Raw genomic sequence first — 18,130 nt, 5'->3', positions numbered from 1 at the left:
AATAGAGGGCGTTTGCATCGTAGCCCACGACCCCTTGACATAGCTTCGGGTCTCGTCCAACCACCTCCATCTTCACCTGACGGATCTTGGTCTTTCCCTTCTCGTGATAGCGGTGAAAAATGATGCTTGGCCCACCTACCATATTATCCCGTAAGGTATAATACAGGTCTTTGTCCTTTTCACGAAAGAGTGTGAAAAAGGTGTCCTGTGGTAGCGTCGCAAACAGGTAGATGAGCGTGACTCCCGGAATGGAGATGCCTTGTTTCAGCATGTCAATGTTCTTTTCTTTCCAGAAATCACTCATCTTCTGGATGGCTTCGCAAAACGGTTCCACGTCCAGGTTGTTGTACCATTCGAGAAAATCCCGCATGGTTTGCATGTTGTGTTCTTGCCACACCCGTTGGCAGTACGCATAGTCTTCCTCGGAGATGTTTTCGTTGCGCAAAGTGGAATGGAACGCTTCAGGAGGTGGTAAATACGTCTGTTCCAACTTGTCTAAAGAATCAAACCACTCGTACGGGAAGAACCCTTTGGTCTGCTTGCACCCGTATGCTTTCAAGAATTTAGTGTAACTGAATACAGGCGCTAAGAAACTGAGGATGTCCAAGAAACACAGACGCTCTGAGGAGAGACACATGAAGGTATTGGTTTTCTTGATGGTGAACTTAAGATCATCCATCAGAATGGGCATCAGGAACCCTTTCAAGGCATTCATGCCATATTTGCCAGAGTTAAACCCGATTACAGGAAGCTGGGCCAAATGTCCCTCCAGTTTGGCTTTTAGTTTGAACAGGGGAGGCACGGGTTTTTTCTTGGGGGGAGTCTCCTCGTCGTTCTCCTCCTCCTCATCTGCCTCCACTTCCTCTTCCAGCTCGTTTGATGGATTCGAAAAGCGCCTCCATCTCGGGATCTTCCATAAGATTAGCCTCCGCCGCTGCACTGTTACTCTCAAGGTGCTCCACCATCTCAGCTACCAACTCGTGGGGATTGCCATGACTGATCAAACATACGGGTTCCGTAAACTCGGGGACGTTGGAACAAATACTGACACTGGCGGGTACATGTTTTTGTGTCCACTCCAGTTTGTCCGTATTGTTCAAGTCTTGTTGAGATACAAGCATGACCTCGATGTCATAGGTGGCCCAATAAGGATAGTATTTGAAACGTTCGGGCACCTCGATCCCTTGTTCTTCCAACTGTTCAAAGAGAGATGGAGCAGGTCGATAAACACCTCCAGGGAACTTGTGGACGACGCTCCCTTCACAGGTCTTTTCGTGTCGATTTAACTGGAAGCCCGTCTTCCAAAATTTCCCACAGCGACTGCATTGATATGAGTGGGAGTACTTTTTCATGTCAGAAATGTACGAAAAATGAGTCTCGTACAAGTTCAAGTAGACTGTACCCTCGTACTGGCCAAGGGAGCGATAAATCAGCTTCGCTGTGTGCTCGTCCTCCTCATCCTCCGCCTCTTCATCCTGATCCACTTGTACGGGTCCCAAGGCATATACAAAAATGTTCTTTTTAAACAAGCGTTCGAGATCGGACAGGTCGTCCAGTTGTACTCCTTTAAACGTTTGGAGGTTTTGATCGGTCAGATGGGCGGCACGATACGTTTCAAGTGTCCTTGGCCGCCTTTTCCAAATTGCGGAGAGCACACCCATTGCTGAGGGCCAGGGCGCGGAAGAAGCACAAATTGTCCTCGTATAACGTACCATCCCGGTCATTCCGAACCAGGCCTTGGAGTCCCCGGTTGTATTTCAAATAGGGCGGGAGGTCTCGACCGCACCCGATGGGATGTCCACGCAGCTTGTTGACGTAAAACGTCATGTTGGTGATCTGTTCCACCACCCATTTGCTATTGTCCCGCTGCTGTCGTGCCCACTCCAAGACATCCAGGTTGTTCAGTGCCTCGCGTACTTGCTGCAGATCTGCTTCTCGAGCGATGACAAAGGGTTCAGGAAAGGCCAGATGATTGTTCGCAGAGGCATGATAATACCTTTAGTCCCCCATCTCTTGGTTCCGTAAGAGAAAACCAAAAGACAAGTTCAACTTAAAAACCGTTCGCTGATCCCGATAGATGTCATTCAAATGGGTCGCCATCGTCGCTGGTTGCAGATCGCGCAAACGAAAGTTGTACCAATCGTGAAGACGGTTGTTGCGACAAAACTGTGTGCGGATTTGTGCCCATTTTTGTTGGTAGATGGGTAAGGGACTGCGTTCTGCCTCTGGGAGGGATGTATAGCGTAAAGGATCCGCCATGGCTCTCCAATTAGGTGGATCGTTCACAGGGGCTGCTGCTGCTGCAATGCACCACAACACCACCGCACTGCTGTCCCGAAATAGCACGATGTTTTGCGGTTTGGTGACGCGTGAGATCGTTCAAACGAGCAAAGGTTCGCCCACACTGATCACACTCGAACGGTTTGGGATGATCACTCCGTTGGTGGGCCGTCAGCACACGGGTGCCAAGAAACTGTTCACTGCAGGTAGTACACCATGTAGGCTGTTGGATCTGCACCTGGTGTCGTTCTAGACTGAGGGCTTGCTCGAACGTACGGCCACAGTCCTCACACTCGTGACTTTTCCGACCCTGCTTGGCGAGGGGTGTCTCATCGTTGGGCTGGTCTTGTCGGCGCTTTCGGCAGTTCTGGACGTGTCGATGGAAGTTGTCTTGACGATTGAATGTTCGCTCACACTGAGGACAACCCCACGAATGGTCGGTGTGAACTGTGGTCTGGTGTCGGACGAGGTTGCGTTGGTTGGTGAACTCTTGCTGGCAGACGTCACATGAAAGGGAGCTAAGTCCGCTTGGTCCTGGCTGCTGCTGGTCCATCGTAACTCAAATGAACAGAAAACCGCGCGCTGCGTTCTTTTTAAAGGTCGGGCTTCGCGGGGGGTAGAAAATCACAGACCTTGGGTGATCTTTCCAGCACGTGAACACAAAGCAGCTCATTCGCTCGGTATGTATGGTCTGACTCGTAAGGTCACACCAAGGTTTGAGAGGGATGAGGGGGTACCCCCAACATTTTTATGGCCTGACTGGTAAGGTCACACCAAGGTTTGAGAGGGATGGGGGGGTACCCCCAACATGTTTATGGCCTGACTTGTAAGGTCACACGACTTCATGACAGGGGATGGGGGGGTACCCCCAACATTTTTATGGCCTAATGCCTCCTAAAGGCCAGAGAGAGTGGTTAGGAGTTTACTACATGGCAAAAGAAGAATTGGATCAATAAAGACCAGACACATGGAAGTCCAGAACTTGGCTTTGTTTTAATGTTTGTAACCACAACAACGTCAGTCAGCCATGAACGTCTTTTACAATTTGAGTTTTTGTTTGGCTTGCATGATTCTCTTCACAATGGCTTCGGTCCAGGTTTTCTTGCCGGGGAGATGGTTGATGGCCTTCACCATTTTTGCATCGGCTTTCCATTTGTCTTGTAAATTCTTGGCCTGGGAATAATCGATGTCATGTTGTTTGGCAATCTTGTCCAACCGATTGATGCCCGCATCGCCTCGCTTGAGTCTCTTTTTCAAATGCGTCCCCGGTTCCATGTACTGGTACCCTGGCCAATGAAATTCGATGCCCGTCTTCTCCAACAGCTTTTGCAGATCCAATGTGCCCCCTTTCTGGCGCCTTCGTCACCGGGTCTTGGGAGGCAAGGCCTGCCTTCTGGTCGTGTGCTTTTTCTGACGGTGCTTAGAAGTCCTGCCCATCGAGACGCCGTCGGAGTTTGGTGTCAAAATCCAGCCAACCGGGTGGGCGTTGTAATTTATCTCTTTCGGTCGGGCGACGACCTCGGTTCTTCCGAGCTTTCCTCTTGGCGGATCGGGCCGTCCCTTCCATCATCTCAGCCACACTCTCACCCAACATGGGATCTCCACCAAAAGGGAGTTCACCCCATTCGACGAGTGGGGTCATCGTCTTGGGGGTGGGTTTTTTCTTCTTGGCTTTCTTTTTGGGCACTGGCGTCTTCTTTTTAGGGGTCACAAAACGAAGATGTTTCTTCGCTTTAGGAGGTGGACCCGCAGCGGTCGGTGTGGCTAGAGGTTCTGCCTCAGCTGCTGCTGGTCGTTTCTTCTTTTTCACCAGTTGCGTCAACAACGTCTGAAACGGGCCTTGCGTAAACGCTTCCCCTTCCACGTCCTCGTCCTCCTCCTCAGCACCACCTGCACCACCACCAGGACCTCCAAAACCCACGGGACGTCGAATGGCTTTGGTCCATTTACGCACTTCGCGCGACAAAGGTTTCACCAACGCTTCTTTCATGGCCGGCGGGATGTCCTCTGCCATGAGAAGGGCGGCTTCTCTAGCAGCCAGTCGTGCGGCTTTGGTCACTTGAGAATTATCGGTCAAACGTTCTTTGTACACTTGCTCCAACCGACGGAGCCGTTCCGGATCCACCAACACCCGTTTTCAGAACCCAGGAATGACGTCGTTGTCACCACTCATCGTAACGTGTCCCAACATTTGTGTGATGCCTCGTTTTTATAGTAGAGGGTTTGTTTCTCTTGACGTTCTCGTTCCAAATGCCCTTCCAATTGACGTACTTGATGTTTCAGATCGCCCAACTTTCGTTCGAGTTGACTTAGGTCTTTATTCCGTTCTTGAAGTTGGTCGGTCAATTGATGTATCATCTCGCATTGTTCACGTTCGCGATGTCGAAGATGTCGGATCTGATCTTTTATCGCACAAATTGAACGAGAACCGTACGTCCACGTATCACACCATTCATCGTCCATGTTATGCAATCCTTGCCAGACCTGGATCACAATGACACCTCATCACCCACCGACGCTCTTTTATGGACGCGTCCACCTCGCAGGCAATGGTGGCACGCCGTGTTCAGACCTTGCTGACTCATCATAATCTGACGACGCTTTTTCAAGGAATGTTTACGACGGGTCATGTCTCTCAGTGCTTGTTGATGAGGTCGTAACTTGGTCAGGGTGGACGACGATACGGGAATCTTTCCACGAAGCGTGTTCATGACCAATTCGCTCAAGGCATTGATCTGATCGGCATTGGCCGCTTGCAAGCGTTCGCGACGTGTCTGATGATCGGCTGCTTTTAAGATACTCCGAAGAAACGGGAGTTGACGTCCGATACGCCAAGACATGATGAGACGATCCTTGGGTTTTTGGATAAGTTCCCTTTATACTTAACGTCGACCTTGTCGTCGGGTGGCCGCTTCCGGCCCTTTTTTGACACCGTAACAGGTGGCGGCTCCCACACCTCCTAACGCTGCTGCTTTTCCTGCTGCAATCAGACGAGGAATCGCCAAAGCGAGCAATGGAAGGATGCCTCCACGTTGTTGTCGTTTTCGAACGCCTGGACGTCGGATCACGCGCTTTCTTCGTCTTCGTACCATCACACGTTTCTTTTCCACCAAAGGGGGCGTAATGTCCTGTGGTCAGTGCAGCTCCCCTCCTTTTATATCCGTTGTCTTTGCCCAAGAGGAACTCATTGGCGCTCGTACACCACCGTGGGACCGTCTTGCTGTGTCACATGACTGAACAACCGGAATCGGTCGTCGGACGCAGGATGAAGGTCGATCATGAGATACCCGTAAGGACGTTGCGTGCACGCGACAAAGAGTTTGAGGACGTCTCGCCATCGATCTGGAAAGGCTTGGAGGACCAACGCGCGACATCCCGTCTGATCCCTGGGATTCTTGAAGACAATCACGTAATGCGCATTGCGCAAAATGGTCCTGGCAAATTTCCCAGGTGGAAACAGATCTTGACACAAGTACAAGACCGTAATGTGTCGATGATGGGATTCTCGCGTAAAGAGATCCAACACGCGTTTATCGCTTCCTCCTTCATCCATGAGATCGTCCAAGACCAACACCCCACCTTGAGGAAACCATGTTTGAAGATCGGCGACGTCAGGGATTCCTTCGTGAAACTGGATGCCTTGACGTTTCATACCATCGAACCGGGGTTGCCATACGGCGTAACAGTAATGACACGGTCGTGTCTTTCTGCCCTCAAACACGGTGCCTTCCGTCAAGAGCGCTTCGGTCAATTGCGTCTTGCCACTTCCTGACGGACCGACAATCATCGTACTACTGGGCATACGTATCATGATAAAAGCAAGAAAGGACGAGAGGGTACACTTCTTTTAAAGGGCCCGGTTGTGTACCGACGTCCATCGTTGATATTATACGTGTACGACCCTACTATTTATGTAAGACAAGACACGCATACCGTTTCCATGAGGTACGCCTTTTTTATTCACGAATCACAACAAACTCATGCGCAATACACGATTGATTCAAGGGTATGGCATTCAAATCTTGAACCAAAAGACGACGGACTTGATTACCCACCATCCGATCATTCCCCACAAATCATACGAGGAAAATCCTTCTAAAAACTCTTCCATGGTCCGTCCTCGGGCTTGTTCTTTTAAAAACAGCAAAGCATAATGACCACACGCCGTACTGTTCAAGGCTTGTAAGGTCCGATCGTTGCGCCATACCGGGGACCATGGCGCCAACCAGTCGTGCAAACCTGGTGCCTGATGGGTGGTGAGAGGTAAGCCGTAACTGTCCATGACTTCACATGCTCCCTCTTCCGTCCAGAGTCCTAACCAATGTTTTCCAGGTTCGCCTCGTGGATCCGTGTTCACAATGTAGGCGGCTCGCGTTGTGCGGGTGGGACGGGATGGTAACCCATCGGAAGGATGCACGCCGTCAAAGACACGTTTCAGGATAGGATTGTCCAATGCCAAATGACGAAGGGCGACGTCACTCAACGGCACAAATTCCATGTTTTGTTCTTGGGGTTCATCGACGCACGTTATATAGAATCCCACCCTTGTCGTCGATCTGGAACACATTCTCGAACTCACCCCATACCACGACCGTGAGATTCTTGTTAGGGATCGCACGAAAATCGATTTCCAAACGAACATTGCCGGCTTGTCTAGGGTTTCGATGTCCTGGAGCATCCGCGTCTCCATTGGGTACATTGTTAAAGGCAAACAACGTACAATTCTTGTCCTGTCCCCATTCACTGGGTTGGATCATACTCGGACGATGATTCAGCAACGAACCACTGACTTCTAAGAAACGATGGTATCCCAACAGGTCTTTACGGCCATTGCCTCCATTTAGTTCCAAGGTTGGGTACGGATATTCTTCGCTGTCAATGACTTGACGAATCCGGATCACCCCAAATTTCTGGAAAGCGAACGGGTAATACTCCAAATCGCCATTGAAACCTCGACTCTCCAACAACCCCACGATCATCCGGTCCGGCATCCGGCCCACAAACACGTTGTCTTCCAGGAACTTGGTGGTCCGTCCATCGAACGAAAACGTACGGATCTCGCTTCGGACCACTGGATAATTGGCCCACTGTTCTTTGACTTTTCTCTTGGCCTGTAGGGCATTGTAGACGGATGGGTTCAGGGACAAACGGCAGAGATGCAGCGTCACTTTGAGGTCACCTTGACTCAACGTCACTTGATGTTTGACTCCCACACCACTGGTATTCGTTCCAAACAAAAAGAACTCGGGTCGGTTGCAAAACAATTCCAAGACGATCTCCACCCCAGGCACCAGCACGCGTCCTGTGCGAAAGGCTTCCAGATGCGGATGCACGATGAAGGTGGCTTTATTGTTGTTGTAGAATGGTACGGTGGCCGTCTTCAAGGGAGTGGCATCACCGTGTCCCCATCCATTCGTCGTGCAAATGTCATCCGCGGCTCCACCGGCAGTTAAGTGTTCTGTCACATTCAAATAATTCACCCAACCTTGAGGCGCCAGCAAGGTCTCCCCTTCATCTCGATTGTAATTCAGCAGCGTCTCCAAGAAGGCATTGTAGACGTACGTATCGGTCTGTTCGCTCATCAAAGTGCCGTTGAACCGTAGATTCATCTGTTTGAAGAGCGTGTGACCCAGATTGTTGGTCACATAGACAAATCGGGTATTGTCCCCATCTGAAGCCGCGTTGGCGTCGGCCACGATGCCATTCGTCGATGCGGAATTCAATTTCAATTCCACTTCCAAAAAACTCCTGTTCAAATCTACGAAATCGTCCAAGGCTGGGATGGAAAAGGAAACGGGTGTGATCCCAGTACTGGATGGACTGTACTTCACGTTGCGATACCCTTTCACGGTCACGTTGGCCGAGGGGATTGTAAACACATCCAAACTCATCGTTTCTTCTTCTTTTTTCGTCTTCTTTGAAGTCTTCAGGTCAAGAGCGGGACTAAGGCGTACTCAGGAGGTCGTGACACGGCTCCGCTCAACCAACCACCGACCTGACGTGGATGGTCGGTGCCTTTTATACTGGAACCTGGCGTCCCATACCGACTCAATGCCCCCGTTGACGACGCGGACGCGATTGAACCACGTACGTGTTCATGTTCGACCAAAGATGTGCGAGACTTTGCGTTTGGCTTTTTTATAGACGTGCTGGCCTCCCGCTTTCACCCCAGCTTGGATGAGTGCGGCGGCTTTCCGTTTGACTCGTCGTTTCAAGGTTTGTCCGATGACGTCTCCAACAACACCCAAAGATTTTCCACTGGAAGCTGTACGAAGTCCCGATTGCAACGATTCCAAGATCACGGGCGCAGCGATCTGAATCAATTCCTCTGTGAAACCGTCCCCGCCTTGACCGCGTGCAGCGGGAGGGTAATACCGTGTCAGACTTCCGCCTCTCATGGGGATATTGTGTCTTTGCCTACGAGGGGGCGACCGGTTTTTATACGTGCGCCCCACGACGATGAAATTGAAAGGTGACGATGGTCTTGCCTTTTCCAAACACAACCAGATGTCCACTGCTTTTGCCAAAACTGACTTTGATCACGTCCAAGTACGGGCGACGTAATGGTAACCATTGGATGTGTAGAGGTTCGAAATACACAGTACCCACACCACTTCGTCGGTAATAGACTTCACGCACTAAAGGATGCGATGCATCCCCCACAATGTTACTGTTCACCACATCCGAATACAAGAGCAAGGTTCTCGACGTCTGGGTGACGGCCTGTTCGAAAGCTTTATTGAGATTCCGAAATTTCCACTCCACCATCTGACTGAGGACGAGTTCGTCGTCCGATCCATAGGGGACGGACCACAGACGATTGGTAGGCCATTCAGTCGCACTCACATGGGTCATTTTTTGGGCATCCTTGTCATAGAGGGAATATTCGAGATTAGGATCCAAGTTGTACGTTCCATCCTTCATTCTCGTCAACCATCCCAAGCGTAAGGCGACATGTTTCTGAATGGAAAATCGGATGTCGGCTAATTGATATCGCGTAAGGTCTTCTGCTCCATCACAGCATCCTCTTCTTCCCAACGAAACGTCACCCGCCTATGGTCCAGCACGCTCCCACCTCTAATGTTTTGGAGCGTCGTGTTTCTCTGCCATTCCATCTGATGAAGGAGAGCTTTCATGAATCCCACCCCATCGACGATGGCGGATTGCTTTCGAATGAGATCATCGCGGTGAACCGTATCTGTTAGGATATGGATTCGGTCGGCATCCACTCGGTACCAGTTTGATAACAAACTGTCTTTGTCGGGATCCAACAATTCTTTCAAATCCAACCCTTGGTCGGGCATGGACACAGAGGTCAGACCCACTTCCCAGTCTCCATCAAATTTCACAGGATGCGGTAAACGGACTTTGAAACTGCTGCTGGTATTATTCGGAAATTCTGGCGAGACATCACTGAGTAAAACGACACGATCCATGACGACGACGACGAAAATGGAGACAGAGGGTGGTCGATGTCTCCTTAGGAAACGTCACGGGACGCCCGTTCACTTCTGTCACACGTACATGTGCCGTCTCGATCGTAGATCCGCGTAGGCGATGGTAGTGCACCTGTCGTGGTTCCCACCAGGCGCCTCCACTTTTATAGGGGACGGTTTGCAGCAGTTCGTCGTACGACTCTTCCAACCATTGACTTTCCACCAGGTTGACGTAGACGAAAAGGGGACGTTCGATCTGTTGCGTCGCCAATGGGGTGTTCTTGAACTTGGCAAAGGCTTCGTTCAGACGGACGAACCGCCAATTGAAGGCTTTGGCCATCACCATGAAATGAGCATGGTTATAGATAGTCGTCCATCCCTGACCTTCAGTGACCAAGGCTATCGGTCCAGTTTCAGCGTGAAAACCGCTAGGGTACCCCTGAAAGACGGATCCATCACGAAAGGATTCTGAGGTGTAATCCGGTACTGGGGCGTGTTTATCAATCGCTTCCATGAGGAGATTGGGTCCTTTCTTGTAGGGACCTGGCAATGGCTGAAAAACTCCATGGTCCACCACCGTCTTGGTAAACCATCCCATATGGAAAGCCAGTTCGCTGACCCATCCAAAATACTTCCACATGATCCTGCTCTGAAACATATGCGTATTATCCAGAAGCAAATCGTCTCCCTTCCATACAAAGGTGGCCATGGTATCATATATCATCGTCTTTGGGGGGGTCTGACTCGTATCGACAATCTCAAAGTGAAGGTGCTCCCCGGCTTGTAGACTGTCCGTGATCTTCTGTTGCATTCAATGGATGATCTTCTTGACAAATTCCACACCCGTCTTGGAAGGGGTGATCTCCGATAAGAGGATCACCCCTCGTTGATTGCGCGCGATACGGAGCTCTCCACTGGAATTCCTTGTCGTGGTGCTATAGTAAAAAGTACACAAGTATCCTTCCTCTTTCCACGTCTCGGGATGGCCCACGCAATGGTACACTTCGTGAACCAGGATCTTTTCGGGGTGTACAGGCTTGGGTGGTGGAATGATAGGGAACGACGCGCCCGACAGTCCCACTTCCTATCCGTCGTCCTCTTGCCACAGGCGATCTTTAGACAACCGTGCCTTGAAGTCAGAGGGACCATTGTCAGGAAACTCGGCTTTCTGCACATGACTCGATAAGGTATCGTAACACGACATGGTTCATCTTTTTTATTTTTTTTAAAAAATCTCTTTTTATACATGTCGTAACGCAGAACGAGGCACCCAACTATCGTATTTTGGGGGCCAGCCCAACCATCGGACTTTCACCACGTGTCCACGTCGTTGTAAAATCTCTTCCACTCCGAACAAAGCGTCGTCTGGCACGGTGACTTTTTGGACATCTTGCTCGTAAAAACTCCCTTCCAAGGGCATGCCATCCCATTCTTCCAAGTGATAAGTAACCACAGGTCCTCGCACCATACGTCTCACAATAAAGACTTCTTCCGTCCAACCAGGGAGATAGCCTTTCTTGAACGGACGATGTTTCTTACTCAAACGGACACGATCGCCCACATTGAGTTTAGGTAGAGGGCGTCGTTTCAAACGTTTTCCATACAGTTTGGTCCATACAACGCGTTCGTTGTCATCGGTAACGTCTCGTGGGGCCATGCCAATACTTCGATGAGGGGTCTGATTGTACCCGTTTAACAATTGAGGTAACACGTTCAGGTACGTTCGAGTATTTCGTGCGGTAAAATACTGATACATGCGTTCTTTCAACGTACGATTGAAGCGTTGCACTATGGATGCTTTGGCATCCCCGTGCGTTGAAGTGTTGGATCCCTTCTCGTTCCAACATCCGACGAAACGGAGCATTGTAAAACTCTTTGCCCAGATCCGTCTGTAAACGTTGAGGTTTTCGTCCTTGTCGTAACACGTTTTCAAAAGCTTGAGTCACCGCAGTGCCTGTCTTGTTCTTCACGGGGACCACCCAAGCGTATTTCGATAATACATCAATGACCGTCAAGAGATTGCGATGCCCACCATTCCATCGTTTGAGAGGTTGCACCTCCACCAAATCGGCTTGCCATTGTTCGTCCTTGTGAAACACCAAGACCGGGAGTGTCTCGAACCGTCGTCGAACAGGGCGATGCAGTGTGTAGGTGAATTCGCCTTGCAATTCTCGTGAGGCTTCCTTCTGCGTCAATCCTTGAGCTTGAGCGTACCGAGCGACACCACCCAATGAACCTGGGGTCTGAGGATCCGTGTAGGCACTCACAATGGACGTGGTGGCGACACGGCGGCGGCTTTTCTGTTTTGACATGTTTTGGTGACGAGCCAACGCGTCGTCAACTCCAGAATGGTCGGGATGTCCTGTGGATGATGCTTCTTAAGGGTTTGCCACGTATGATAAGCACGTTCGGGTCCGAGTGTCGTCATCAACCAGTCCATATAGATGACAAAATGACTCCACTTATAGTCGATTCCTTCTTTCATGACTTCGAACACCGCTAGGGTATCGATGGGTTCGTCGGTAGGAAATCCATCCCATTCGTGTGTGCCTCCGAGCAGCTTCATCATTTCCCGACAAAGCCAAGTCAACAAACGCCAACGAACCCGTTGTTCGAATTCACGATAAGGGAGTTGGGTCACATGAGCGACGACCGCTCTCAACAGACGTCGTCCAAACTCGACACACGACATAATGACACACACCAATTTGAGGGTTTAAGCTTTTATTTATACCTGATCGATTTCCATCTCAAGCATTTTCAATTGTTCAAAACAAGCATGCAACAGTTCAGGCGTAATGGGGCGGGTGCGTTCTAATCGCCGGCACCACCTCTGCTGCAATTCGTCGTGTTCCATCCACTTTTTCTGTTGAGCCATCCATCGCCGCTTTCTCACGTACTTCTCTAGTTCCTCCTCCAACTGGTCGTCCGGCAAGCTGGGTACCTGGATCACCACCGTTTCGTTCTCCAACTCTTGTTTTTTTCTGGCTTGATGAGGGTCCCATGGAGCGTTCACTTCGAGCAACCCACTGGCTTTTTCCTCCCGTTCTCCTTTCCAGCCATTCTTTCTGGCTTCTTGCCATCAGTGCTGAAAGATCTGGCCTGACCATTCACGGCCCAACCATTGGAAGAACCGGCAGGGCATGTTCTGGCGACACGTCAAGAAAAAGCGTCCCACATTAGGGGAATCAGGGTTCATCGTTCGTACCACTTTACTTTTCTCCCCACAAAAACAGTGCCATGGTCCTTTCTTGATGTCGTGATGGAGTTGTGGTGGTACTTCAGTCTGCCATTCGTAGGCTCGATCCACACCCATCACCCAAAAGGGACACACCTCATCGTACTCTTTACAATAGACGTATCGGAAGGACGGATCCCCTCGGGTCTGGTTCTCGCCTAAAGGAGTCTTGTGGAACGGACACAAAGGTACCTTGGGCTCTGGGGATGGTTCGAGTAGGGGTTCCAAGACGGCACCAGGTTCTAAGTCAGGTCGTGGCTCCCTAGGAGTCAAGACGGCCGGTTCTTGAGGTTCTGGTTTCACCTCCTCAGGGGTTACCACTACAGATCCTTGTGTAGGAAGTAAGGGTTCCATCATCGCTTCGTAGCTGGGCAAGTCCTCTAAATCAGGGACTGACTCTAAGAGTTGTTTCAATTCTGCACTGAGAGGCGTCCACGCCACCGTCTCTGTAGGTGGGGGGCCTGAGGTGACGAGAGCGTCCAAGGTTTCTGCGGCTTTGTTCAACTCCGCTTCGTCTCGTTTCTTTTTCTCTTCCCGCTTTTTCTTACGCCGCTCCGCATCTTTTTGACGGCGGATTTCCTTGGCGTCCTTCATGATCTTGGCGGGGGGTTCAGCTGCTTCGCGGACGACATCGTGTTTCTGGCTAGCACGAGAACGTTTCGATGGTTTCTTCTTCTTCTTCTCCTCCTTCTCTTCTCGAAATGGATAGCGAGCAGGCGACAGGTCTCCGTACTTCCAAGAGATGCTCATCTTCTTCTTCTTCTCAAGACAACTGACAACGAATGAAGTGTGTCTCGCGTATTTATGGTTGGACGGCAGCACGTGATGTCACATTCCAGGGTCTGTGATTGGTTCTTAAGGATGGTGCCACATTCGGGCGACCCTGTCATTGGATGCTCAGAGTGGCGTCAACGTCATTCAAGGTCAGTCCCATTCCGGCGGCTCTGTCATTGGTCTGTAGAAAGTGGCGTCAGCTTTGGTCCACGTCAACACCCTTGGGTATATAAAGAGTCACACCAGCGAGAACCGTCAGGTTGTCATGAGCTTGGAGAGGTGGTGTAGATGTATAGACTTGTTGCTGGACGCTCTCTTGTGTGAGGGTTGCAAAGAAGACAAAGACGAAGAAACAGAGCTCAGTGACCTGACGACTTGGGTTCTCCATCAAAATTGTCGTGAGTGCCGATTTGTTCGCTACCTTCTCCAGAAAGCAGACGATCTCAATGTCCCACTCCGATACAAAGACAATCGGAGTACAAACGGATTCTACGACCTTAACACTCCTCAAACGTCTGGACGCCCTACTAGACCGATACTTGTGCAAGTGTTGTCGGTACAACAAGAACCAACTGTCCCTATCGGACTTGAGCACGTGGGCACCGGACCGAAATTGTCATGAATGCCGCTATGTCTTCGACGCAGCCGACAATCCCGACCCAGATGTCTGTGACGTCTACTCCGAACGAGGAATGCCCGAGCAATACTACTTCCCACCCGAAGACTACCCACCTTCTCGATAAAGTATGTCTAGTGATCGACCTAGAAGGATTTTATTTGGGAGACCAATTTCTTCCTAGGGAACTTGGTGCGATTGGACGGGTCAACACAGGGAATCGATTCATTACAAGCCTTCCGTGCCTTGGCATGATCTCTCACCTTAAGATCAACGAACGGCACATGACTGTACGACGCACATCCACGGGCTTGCGTACTATCCACAAAATTTGTACCATCTGGCTCATGAGTTTAAAACGGATGCCCAACACCTCTACAAACAACACAAGACCTCGGAGCGTTCTCTAGTCGCTTACAAAAAGAGTTTGATCCAACGGCGATGGTTGACGAGCTGGGGGATGCCTGACGTCGATTTGGAACCTTTGGGTTGTCCGAAGTTGAAGGATCTCCCGCGTCTCAGTTCTGTAGGTTCTTGCGGACAACACGAACACCCTCTACAGCTTCATTGCCCTCAAGTGGAATGTTATCACTTTGTACAGTGGATGCGTGGTCAAAGGGGACTGGATCACGATACTCGCTACATCTATCATGAACGGACTCAACGATTTCTAGCCGCTCAGAAACCCAGGACCTGTCTACGGTCGATGTCCACCCAACCACACTATAGACACTTTCGATTTTGTCCCGACCGCATGTAAAACACGCCTTGTTCTTCTCATTAAACGTTTTTTTATTGGACATTCATGTCTGAATTCTTTATGACGGATCTATGTCTTTTTTTTTAAAAGTAGGACTCAAATGGGTCCTCCAAGGCCTCTGAAACTAAGGGTAGATACAGGGCTCTCAATCCCACGTGGCGTTTTTCGAGAGAGAGTCCCGCCGCAGACCCTCGGCGGAAAGTGCGGTTGAAAACGAGGTCGTCTGATCAGTATAAAATAGCGCAATCGAGTCCAAGAAATCCACATTTTCAAGATGGAGAGCTGGTGGGACGTCCTTCCGCCAGAGCTGCAGGAGAAAATTTTAAAGCTAAAACAAAAAATGGAGCACCAGGATAACATGAAAGCCCTGGCGGAGGAAATAGGTGAGTTTTACCTACAACCCTTATCTGAAGATTGTGATCAAGGAGATTCATGTTCTTTCTTTTTATTTTTTTCTCTGGTAGAAAAGCTAGCCATCTGTCCTTGGACAGCCCATGCGGTCATCCGAGCCACTAATCCGCCCTCCAGAGGCAAATCTGGACAATTCCATTGTTCCCGATGTCACCTATTTCACAAAATAGGAAATCGACGCATGTATATGTAATTCGGACTGTGTGGTTGCTGTTTTGTTCCTGTCTCGATGGAGGTAAACTTGTAAATAGTTTTTCAACTTGTACATACCTTTTGTAAATAGTTTTGTCGACTTTTTTAGACATCTTGTAAATAGGACAACTTTCGTTTATGTTTCGTTTGCATGCTCTTCTTTTTCCGTTCTTTTTTTCCTTCCCGAAAAGGTTGCGGGCAAAAAAAAGACTCCTCTGTAAATTTTTAGGGAATTTTTAAACGATTTTTTTCGCTGTAAATAGTTGTACATAGACGTTTTTTTAAACTTGTAAGTAGTTTCAGAACGTTTGTAAATATATGTGACAAAAAGAAAGAACTTGTGCTTAGCTTGCATGCTCTATTTTTTGTCCGTTGTGTTTTTTTATTCCCTGGGAGAATGCGGGTGACCTTAACAATTTTTATTTTCGCATTTGGTTAAAAAACAAATATCCTCCATGACTTTTTTAAACCCATCTTTCCGAACTGTTATTTTCGAATTTTTTTTTTCATTCCTAAGAGCTTTCATTTGATAATCTAGCGCGATGTTCATGAAGTGACATTGAACCGAGCATATGCTCAAAAAAAAAAAAACAACTCGCAAACTGTTCCTGTTGGTGAGAAATGTCACGCATCCTTTTTTGGCTGTAAAAGAAAATCATTCCGAGCAGTCCGTAAAACATCATTTATTTTTTTGTTTGAACAAACAAACCACATAAAGCGCTTAAGTTTGATTTTGAACTTGACCTTGAGAGAGACCTCTACTCAAGATTCCTTGACCTTGACATTATGAGGGGTTTCTACTCAAGATTCAACCCATGACATTGGTTGAAAAAAACAAGAAAGAAAAAAAAATGGTTTCGTCCATGACTAGAAAAAAAATAGAAAATCCAATCATTCAACCTCGAACCGGCAACCCTGACCTTGACCGTCTCCTTTCTGCTACGTACGATTCATTCATCTGATTTGACACATGTACATGATGACGTTAAAAAACAAAAACAACCTCAGGGACGGGAGTGTTCGGACCAATTTTTTCTTGGCGCGAAATGACGTGGCAACGGCTGCAGTTGGCAACCTGTGTTTTTCTGAAACGGAAAAAAAATTTAATCCTTTATCAAAGATAGTTCTTTTCGAGAGTCTCTCTTTTTTTTCACGGACATGGACGCTACCACAAAACAACAAAGAATGCGTGAACGTGTTCGTGCATGGAAGCAGGCAAACCGCGATAAAGTTTTTGCTCAAAAGAAACGATATCGCGAACGACACCGAGCAGAGATCAAGGAGTCCAAGAAACTCTATGCAGCCGGACATCGACCCCAAATTAATGAGTACCGTTGCCGATATTGCCAGGCGAAAAAATGTGCTCGGGAACTTCAGGCACAACATCAGCTTCTTGTGCCAAGTGGAAGCTTGTCGGTGTCTGAAACGGCAAAGGATCTCTTGACCGAAGCTCGCGCTCGTCTAGCCAGCCGAGAAGCAACAAGTTCAGGTGGGATTTTTTTCTCTTAGGAACTCGTTTTTTATTTCTTTTTCTCTCATTAAATGCTTTTATCTTTTTTCTTCCATTCACCTTGTCATTGTCTCTTTATTTACAGCGGGAACGGGGAGTGTTCAAGAACAACGGGAGGCCAACAGGGAGCGAATTCGGGAGCAACAAAGAGCTCATTACCGCGCGAACAAAGCAAGGCTCTGCGAATACCAAAGACAGTACTACGCGAGCCACCGCGAACAAATTCGTGAGCGTAGACGACTCCATCGCCAAACCCACCTCGAACGAATTCGTCAAAGCAGCAGACGATATTACTATACACGTAGGAGAAAGTGCCTCGAAATTCGAAGACGGTACAGGGTAAACCATCCCGAGCAAATTCGTGACTACCGCCAACGATATCGTGATACAAGTCGGAGACGTGAGCTGGGTTCGTGTTTGCTCGAAGGCTTGGGGACCGATGCGTGTCCATCGCATGTCATTGATACGGCAGGTGGTGGATGGCTCGTACGTAAGTACGGGCTCCGGCCTCCTACGCCTCCCTACCTGAGAGAAGGTTTGGCGTGTGTAGACCGCTTGGCTCCTCCCGCAGCCCCGTCTTTGTCGTCGGATCTATCCGACGCCGCCGACCGGCTAGACGAGTTATTGCTTCGTGCCTCTCCCGCAGGATCATCGTCCATTGCTTCCGATGTGGTAGCAGAACTAAACGACCTCGTACCACCCCGCCTCGAACCGGCGCGACGATCCACACGTCTCGCACAACGGCCGCGACGACCCCCCGCAGCGCAAGAGGAGGATGAGGAACCCGTGGTTGATGCCGCACAAATCGTATTGTGGCGTGTGCGGGCGAATCGCGCTCGTTCTCAGGCGCGAGCGGAGGTAGACCATGAACAGCGTCAAGCGGCCTTGGAGCGTGCACAGTGTATCCAAAACG

General features: G+C 49.4%; 4 protein-coding genes across 4 annotated transcripts; all 4 read right to left on the bottom strand.

Annotated features, from left to right (window-relative positions):
* Nucleotides 1-2,269: 2,269 nt before the first annotated feature.
* LOC137980856 (zinc finger protein 2-like) lies at nucleotides 2,270-2,833 on the bottom strand. Its single transcript, XM_068828263.1, has one exon. The coding sequence runs from the start codon at nucleotides 2,831-2,833 to the stop codon at nucleotides 2,270-2,272; it is 564 nt and encodes a 187-aa protein (XP_068684364.1).
* Nucleotides 2,834-5,464: 2,631 nt separating this feature from the next.
* Nucleotides 5,465-6,067, bottom strand: LOC137980855 (uncharacterized). The gene has a single exon (XM_068828262.1). It carries the CDS (start codon nucleotides 6,065-6,067, stop codon nucleotides 5,465-5,467), a length of 603 nt encoding a protein of 200 aa, XP_068684363.1.
* A 727-nt stretch (nucleotides 6,068-6,794) lies between these two features.
* LOC137980854 (uncharacterized protein F54H12.2-like) lies at nucleotides 6,795-8,171 on the bottom strand. The gene has a single exon (XM_068828261.1). It carries the CDS (start codon nucleotides 8,169-8,171, stop codon nucleotides 6,795-6,797), a length of 1,377 nt encoding a protein of 458 aa, XP_068684362.1.
* Nucleotides 8,172-10,956: 2,785 nt separating this feature from the next.
* Nucleotides 10,957-12,028, bottom strand: LOC137980853 (uncharacterized). The gene is made up of 2 exons (XM_068828260.1): nucleotides 11,471-12,028; nucleotides 10,957-11,394 (listed from the first exon to the last, which is right to left on the bottom strand). Exons 1-2 carry the CDS (start codon nucleotides 12,026-12,028, stop codon nucleotides 10,957-10,959), a joined length of 996 nt encoding a protein of 331 aa, XP_068684361.1.
* Between the last annotated feature and the right edge of the window lie 6,102 nt (nucleotides 12,029-18,130).

This window comes from Montipora foliosa, chromosome 12 (assembly GCF_036669935.1).
Source record: "Montipora foliosa isolate CH-2021 chromosome 12, ASM3666993v2, whole genome shotgun sequence".
Taxonomy (NCBI): Eukaryota; Metazoa; Cnidaria; class Anthozoa; order Scleractinia; family Acroporidae; genus Montipora; species Montipora foliosa.
This window is presented reverse-complemented; position numbering and strand designations above follow the sequence as displayed.